Source organism: Otolemur garnettii, unplaced genomic scaffold, assembly GCF_000181295.1.
Source record: "Otolemur garnettii isolate 467f Iridium unplaced genomic scaffold, OtoGar3 scaffold00044, whole genome shotgun sequence".
In the NCBI taxonomy this organism is placed as follows: domain Eukaryota; kingdom Metazoa; phylum Chordata; class Mammalia; order Primates; family Galagidae; genus Otolemur; species Otolemur garnettii.
In genome coordinates this window covers 187,439-195,806 of record NW_003852439.1, presented here as the reverse complement: position 1 = coordinate 195,806, position 8,368 = coordinate 187,439, and the positions used below count along the sequence as shown (strand labels likewise).

The 8,368-nt window shown below is 35.2% G+C and overlaps 1 protein-coding gene across 1 annotated transcript in view; it reads left to right on the top strand.

The window, feature by feature from the left end:
- LOC100950607 (ATP-binding cassette sub-family A member 3-like) overlaps positions 1-8,368 on the top strand; it is a 305,157-nt gene that overhangs the window by 196,369 nt on the left and 100,420 nt on the right. The window contains exons 19-20 of the mRNA XM_023513852.1: positions 4,920-5,169; positions 5,310-5,514. Of these exons, the coding sequence (XP_023369620.1) occupies positions 4,920-5,169; positions 5,310-5,514 (455 nt within the window). The remainder of the gene's footprint in view (positions 1-4,919; positions 5,170-5,309; positions 5,515-8,368) is intronic.

Below are 8,368 nucleotides of genomic sequence, written 5' to 3'. Positions count from 1 at the left end.
TTCTGGGCTCAGCTCCCCGTCTTTGACTTCATAGATTCTGATTCCAACCAGTTTTTCTTCCTTTGTTCAGGAGCCTCTGACCAGGGTTGCTACCAGTCGGCCATCTTCCCAGAATCCCCCCAAGTTTTGTTTTTAATTAAATTTTTATTTTGAGATAATTGTACATAGTTGTGAAAAATAATGAGAGATCCTAAGTAACAATGGTAACATTTTGCATAACTATATTACAGTATTACGAATAGTATACTGACATCTATAATTAAGATACAAAACACTTCCATCTGTTTGCGTCCCCCCCAAATCATATTTTAAAACCCTAACAAAGAACATGAAATATCTCTGTAAAGAGAATTATGAAATTCCAAGAAAAGAAATAGCTGAAGATGTTAACAAATTGAAAAACATACCATGCTCATGGCTGGGAAGAATCAACATTGTTAAAATGTCCATACTACCTAAAGCAATATACAATTTTAATGCAATCACTAGGAAAGCTCCACTGTCATACTTTTTATTTTATATGGAATCAGAAAAAACCTTGAATAGCCAAGACATAACTCAGAAATAAAAACAAAGCAGGAGGAATCACGCTACTAGACCTCAAACTATACTATAAATCAATAGTGATCAAAACAGCATGGTACTGGCACAAAAATAGAGGGGTAGATGTATGGAACAGAATTGAGAACCAAGAGATGAACCCAGACTTATCATCATTTGATCTTCGATAAACCTATCAAAAATATAAATTATGGGAAACATTCCCTGTTTAACAAATGGTGCTGGAAGAGCTGGCTGGCAACTTGTAGAAGGCTGAAACTGGACCCACACCTTTCACCAATAACAAAAATTGATTCTCACTGGATAAAAGATTTAAACTTAACACATGAAAGTATAAAAATACTAGAAGAGAGTGCAGGGAAAACACTTGAAGAAATCAGCCTAGGATAATATTTTATGAGGAGGACCCCCTGGACAACTGAAGCAACACCAAAAATACCTTACAGGGATCTGGTCAAACTAAAAAGGTTTTGCACAGCCAATAGAACAGTAAGTAAAACAAGCAGACAGCCCTCAGAATGAGAGAAGATATTTGCAGGTTATGTCTCCAACAAAGGTTTACTAGCAAGTTTTAAGAGTTCTTTATTTTCTCTCTACTGTGACTGTCTTTTCATTACCCAAATGGTTTTTTCAGGGAATTTTTTTTTCATTTTGATGAAGTTTAATGTATCTTTTCCTTTATGGATTATGCTTTTAATATCAAGTCTAAGAACTCTACCTGCACCTATATCTTGAAGATTTTTTTCCTAAAAGATTTGTAGTTTTCTATGGATGGCACCTGTGGCTCAAAGGAGTAGGGCTCTGACCCCCATATACCAAAGGTGGTGGGTTTGAACCTGGCCCCAAGGGGGAAACAAAATTTGCAGTTTTCTAAAAGTTGTATAGCTTTATATTTTATATTTAAGTTTATTGTTCATTATGAATTAATTTTAGTAGAACATGTGATGTCTGCTTATGCCTATGGATGTGCAATTGCTCCAGCAGAGTTTGCTATATTTATTGAATGGTGATATTCATTTAATTATTTTGTGCCTTTCAAAAAGGAGTTAGGTATCTATGGGTCTATTTTGAGATTCTCTATTTTATTAATCTGTGTATCTTTTTCTTCACCAATGCCATACATAAAAGCCAGTAGAGTAACAAAACTTGAAATTTTGTTAGAAGTTGGATCAAATCTATATATTAATTTGAGGAGAATTGACATTCTTTCTATGTTGAGTCTTTCAATCCGTGGGCACATTATCCCCCATTATTTATTTGGGATCTCTTTGATTTCTTTCAATGTTATGTTCAGCATAAAAGTCCTATATATTTTTTGTTAAATTTATACTTCTATATTCATTTTATATTAAGTGAAAATTGTATTATGCTTTTATTTTTCATGTAAACATGCTTATTCTAGTATATAAAAGTGCAATTTGTATTCTTGTACATTTATTTTGTATCCTATAACCTTGATGAACTCATTTATTCCAGAAATTTTTCTTCTTCATTCTTTATAGTTTCTATGTAGGCAGTCATGTCATCTACAAATAAAATCGGTTTTATTTCTTTCTTTGTGATTCCTATGCCTTTTATTCTCTATTTATCTTTTATTACACTAGATACAGTTTCCATCACTACACTGAATCATAGATTTGAGAGTAGACATTATTCTTTATTCCCATTTTTTAGAAAGAAAATATATACAGTCTTCTCTACTAAATATAATGTTAACTTTAAGGATTTTTAGCTGCTATATATAACTTAAGGAACTTGTAGTTCTATTTTTCTCAGAGTTTTTATTGTAAATGGATGTTGAGTTTCCTAGGAGCTTTATCCATAGATTGGTATGATTTTGTGATTTTTCTTTTTTAGCCTATCATTATGGTGGGTGATATTGGTAGACAGCCAAATTAGTATTCAAATACTAATTTGAATTAGTATTGTATCCTTGGAACAGATTCCACTTGGCCATGGTGAATAAATCTTTCTATATATTGCTAAATTCTATTTATTAATATTTTGTTAAGGAGTTTTACATCTCTGTCAATGAAGAATATTGATCTGTAGTTTTGCTTTGTTATATTATTTTCATGTGGTTTCTCTATCAGGTAACACTAGCTTCATAAAATGAAATGAGAAATGTTCTTCTGTTTCCTAGACTTTATTGTATATACTTAGTGCTCATTCTTATTTAAATATTTGATATCTGGGCCTTAGGATTTTTTTGAGAGATTTTTAAGTTAAGAATTACATTTTCCTAATATTAAACTTATAGTTATTCAAATGATTCATTTCGTATTGTGTGAGTTGTTTTGTGTGCTTTGAAGAAGTGGTCCGTTTCATCTTAATTGTAATATTTGTGTTGTATAGTCAGAGTTCTTCAGAGAAACAGTAACACCCAACTATTAAAAAAAAAGTATAATTGTCTTACCTCAACAAATAAATAAGTGAGGTTTTGGATGTGTTATTCAGTTCAATGCAAGCATTTCACATTGTATATCAAATCAGTACATTGCACTCCATAAATGCATCAATGTACATAATTATGATTTGTTAAAGAAAAAAAAAGAAACAGAAACACTAGGGTATATACACCCAAGAGAGATTTACATATGCAGATTCACTATAGGAATTGCTTCATATGATTATGGAGACTGTAAAGTCCTACAATATGCTGTTTGCAAGGTGAAGACCCAGGAAAGCTAGTAATATGGTTTGATTCCAAAGGCCAAGAAAGCCTCTAGTTTAAGTCCCAGAGTCCAAAAGCCTGAGAACCAGGAGTGATGATGTCTAAGGGCAGGAGCAAATGGATGATCCATTTTTTATTTCAAAAAGAGAAAATTTGTCCTTCCTTCACCTTTTTGTTCCATTTGTGTCTTCAATGAATTGGATGATACCCCCTCACACTGATGGAAGTGGATGTTATATACTCAGTCTACTGATTCAAATGTTAATCTCTTCTGTTAACACCCTCACAGACACACCCCCCAATAACATTTTACCAGCCTCAAGGTATCCCTTAACTCAGTCTAGTTGACAAATACAATTAAACATCATGTGTAAAGCTTTTCATAACATTCCTCTATTTTCCTTTTGATATCTGCAGGATGAGTAGTGATTTTTCCTGTTTTATTCCTAATATTGGCAATTAGTGTCTTCTCTCTTATTTTCCATCCTCTTTTTCTCTGTGCTTTTTGACTGAACATTCTAATCACTTCTCTTCCAGTTCCCTAAACCGAAACTCATCATTTTTGTTCAACCTGCTATGAGTTATATATTAAATTCTTCATTGTAATTTGTTTTTTTAATTCTAACATCAATATTTTAATGTTTCTAAGAACTCCAGTTCACTGTTAAGTTCTCTATCTTTAATACCTAGCTCAGCTATGGATGTTTCTGCTTTTGTTGCTTTTTTCTTGGTTCTGTTTCTTGGTATACTTGATAATTCTTTAACTCAGCACCAGATACTGCATATGAAAATTATAAATATTCTGCATAAGGTTATCTTCTTCAGAGGAGGTTTAAATTCTAAAAGGCAGCAAGCTTAAGGAAAAATGTAAATCCAAACACAAATTGAAGTAATTTGAGGCTGAGTTGAAATTTTTCTGAAAATTGTTCTATTAAGCTGGACACAATGGTGTAGGTCTATAGTCCCAGCCACTTAGGATGCTGAGGTTGGAGGATTTGTTGGGCCCAGGAATTTGAGGCTGTAGTACACCATGATAGCACCTGTGAATAGCCACTGCACTGCTGGGACAACATAGCAAAATCCCATTTCAAAAAAAAGAATACGTCTATTTCTTACTATCATTGTATTTCTGCTTGGGTATAGCCTTCACTAGAACCAGAGAATCTACTAAGGTAACTCAAAGAAAGGCCATTTATAAATCTCTCAAAGCCTCAAAGAAAAACAAGGGTGTGGAATGTTAGACTCATTTCCATCCATTTCCATTCTAGGAGGGTCTTGGTCCCAAATTTTTTTGCTCTCCTGGGTCTCTAATACTCCCAATGAGATTATTTTTAAATATTTTTAACCAGTATTTCTGATTTCCAGAAGAATATTTTGTCTGCTAAAGCATAAACAATCAAAGCTATATGTGGAAATATGTATAAATCATTTTAAGATAAGTAAATTGACAGAGTCTATGTTTTCTCAATGAAGTACTAGTTTAGGGTATAGACTATGAAACAAGACAGCTTGAAATTTAATGATCAAATAAAGTCTGGGGAAGAGCAAAGCAAATGTTTGAAATAACCATTATGGGAAAATTGAAAGGACTAAGAAGTAAATTCATTAATTTATTATTCTTGATATATATTATAGGTGATCTGTACTGTGAATACAACTGACCAATATTATTTTTTCATCCTAGGTGACTTACTGAATTACTTGAGGAAAAGTAAAGATTGCATTCATTTATGTATTATTGCACTTTCCATTGAGGCGAAGGCAAATGAAACAAAATTAACTGTTCTATTCAACAATGAAGCATACCATTCACCATCTGTGGCCTTGGCATTGTTAGACAATGTGCTTTTCAGGTCACTTTCTGGCAGTGAGGCTTCCCTAACGGTCTCCAATAAACCTCAGCCACGTCCTGATAAGAAACACAGTAGAAAAGGGTATGTTATTATTTTGATCAGAATTGAGTTTTACACTTTAAATACATAGATCACATTTATATGCTAAAATAAATATTAATAGAAATCTGTATTTTTAGGTTGATTTTCTGATATATCTTCTTTTGTTCCTTCTACTATAGGATTACGAATGGACAAGAGGTGGCTATAAGTTTACAGTTTGGCACTGCTCTTTTGATCAGTGGATTTTCTCTCCTGACAGTGACTGAAAGAACCAGTAAAGCAAAGCACATCCAGTTTGTGAGTGGGGTCTCTGTCTTTGTGTACTGGCTTTCTGCTCTATTGTGGGATTTCATCATCTTCTTCATTTCCTGCTGCTTAATAATGGTAAGTGTTAGTTACAATTTCTTGGGGTTTATTTTCATTTTATATCCCATAGAAAATTCCTATTAAAATGTTTTTAGGGTGGTGCCTGTGGCTCAAAGGAGTAGGGCGCCAGGCCCATATGCTGGAGGTGGCGAGTTCAAACCCAGCCCCAGGCCAAAAACTGCAAAAAAAAAAAAAAAAAAAAAATTCATAAACCTTACTATGGCAGTAAACTGTCCTTACTCATTATCATAGAAAATGCATTGAGAAATTTTCATGGTTGAAACTTTCTCTCTCATATCCATAATTATAATAAAATAATTTCTCTGCAATAGCACAGAAGTCTCTCATGGACTAGTTTCTCATTTTTCTCATTAACTTATGGTGGCCACCCCCAAAACTAAGACATATTCTTACATGTAATGTCTCATACAACCCAGTCTTATCTGGTTATATCCTCTAGTACATCCAGATATGTAGTAGTGCCTCCCCCATAAAGAAAAATCAGAATAGGAAGAAGATTCTTACATTTTGAACAGATCATGTAGGAGAGAATTGTAATATTCACCAGAGAAGAAATGGGAAACACAGAAAGAATATGTAGGAAGAGAGTTCTCGGCAACTTGCTGGAAGGGCTTGGGGGTCCCATCTTAAGTCTTCTTAAACAGTATAACTACAAGCCAAGAATTTTGTATCCTGCAAATCTAGGTTTCATAAATGAAGGAGAAATGAGAGCAGTGGTTCTCAACCTTCCTAATGTTGTGACCTTTTAATACAGTTCCTGTGGGTTGTGACCCACAGGTTGAGAACCACTGCAGAGAGCACAAGAGGAGTTGAACATGGTAACAGACAAAGTAGACCTGAGCTGTGAGGCAGTGTACTGTGGCTTCACTATAGGCAGATCCTAGTAGGGCTATGACAAGCCCCATTTCTGGAGGCCTCTGAGGGTGACAACTGCCAACCAGAGATAGCAAACCCCTGACCTTGAGGCCTCCCAAGCAAGTCAGCAGAAGAGTGAAATGATACTTTGCTCCTGGCAGGTCCAGGAAGGGGCATGGTAATTCTGCATCCCAAGACCTCTGAAACTAACATCAGCCCAACAGACTTGATGTCTCTCCAGTCCTAAATGTCACCAAGTAGGCTAGCAGAACAGCAAACTGCTGCTTTTCTCTGGGAGGTCTGAGAAGCAATGTGGTAAATTTTTAATTTCCAGGGCCTCTAACACTGACCTACCCACTTTGCTTGTGGCAGGCCCAAGAAAGGGTGTGGTGAACTCTGCATCCCTGAGGCCTCTGGGACTTGGCAGCCAAACAGCCTTAAAATCTGCTGAGTAGTAGGTGAAACAAGGAGCTGTTACTTCAGTTTGGCAAGTCCTAGAAAGGGAATGGAGAGCTATGCATTCTGGGATACCCTATGCATAAAGAAGCTCACCTGATAAGGCATCCAAATGGCCCTAGAGCCTGATGAATGATTCTAAGGCTGGCAGACCAGTGTGCCATTTGCTGGGGCCATACTCCACACTCAAGGTTCTTACTGTCCCCTGCTAGCTGGCTAATTAAACCCAACCAGAATATTTCTTAATTTAAATTTAGGCACATCCTAAACTTTCAGCTTAGAGTTTTAAAAAAAACAGAAAACACAAATGGGAAGAAATCAGGAAAAAGAAAAAAACCTGGCAACATAAAAAGTCAAAGGAACTGAACATGGGACTTAATTAAATTGAATAGCTTCTGTACATCTAAGGGGACAACAACCAAAGCAATTAGACAGTCATCACAATGGGAAAAGATATTTGCATATTATGAATCAGATAAAATATTGATAACTAGGATCTACAGAGAACTCAAACCAAGCAACATAAAAAGAGACCACAATCCCTCATATTAATGGGCAAAGGGGAGGAGTAGAACATTCTCTAAAGGAAAGCAGATGAATGGCTAACAAACATGAAAAAATGCTCATCATCCTTAATTATTAGAGAAATACAAATCAAAACCACCCTGAGATATCATCTGACCCCAATGAGAATGGCCCATGTCACAAAGTCTCAAAGCTGCAGATACTGGCCAATGTGGAGAAAAGAGAACAGTTTTACATTGCTGGTAGGACTGTAAACTAATACAACCTTTTGGAAAGAAGTATGGAGAATCCTTAAAGAATTCAAACTAGACCACCTCCCACTTGATCCTGCAATCCCATAACTAACTGGGCATCTATCCAGGAAAAAAAAAATATCCTGTTGCCATAATGACACTTGCTCTAGACTGTTTATTGCAGCTCAATTTACAATCACCAAAATGTGGAAACAGCTTAAATGCCCACCAATCCAGGAATGTATTAACAAACTGTGATATATATACCATGGAATATTATTCAGCCATTAAAAAAGATGGAGACTATACATCTTTTGTACTAACTTGGACGGAGGTGGAACACATTCCTCTTAGTAAGGCATCACAAGAATGGAGAAGCAAGAATCCAATGTACTCAATTTTGATGTGAGGACATTTGATGGCCTAGTACATGGTGGAGATTGAGGGGTGGAGGAATGGGAGAATGGAGAAAGGGTAAGAGGGAGGTGAGTGAGGGAGTCACGGTGTTTGGCACACCTCTTGGGGGAGGAACATGTTTATAAGAGAAACTTTGCTTGAGAAATGAATTAGCATAACCTGGATCTTTATACCCTCATTGAATCTCCAATAATAAAAAAGAAAAAATTAACTTAGCATAGGTTATGCTGTGGGATATTGAAAAATTATAAAACTTCAAACACAAAGACTCCTAGGTCACTTGAATTTTATTTGATTACTTTATTTAATTTATTATGTTTAAATAAGTTTATTAATTTTACAGTATACTTAGAAACAATTCAAAG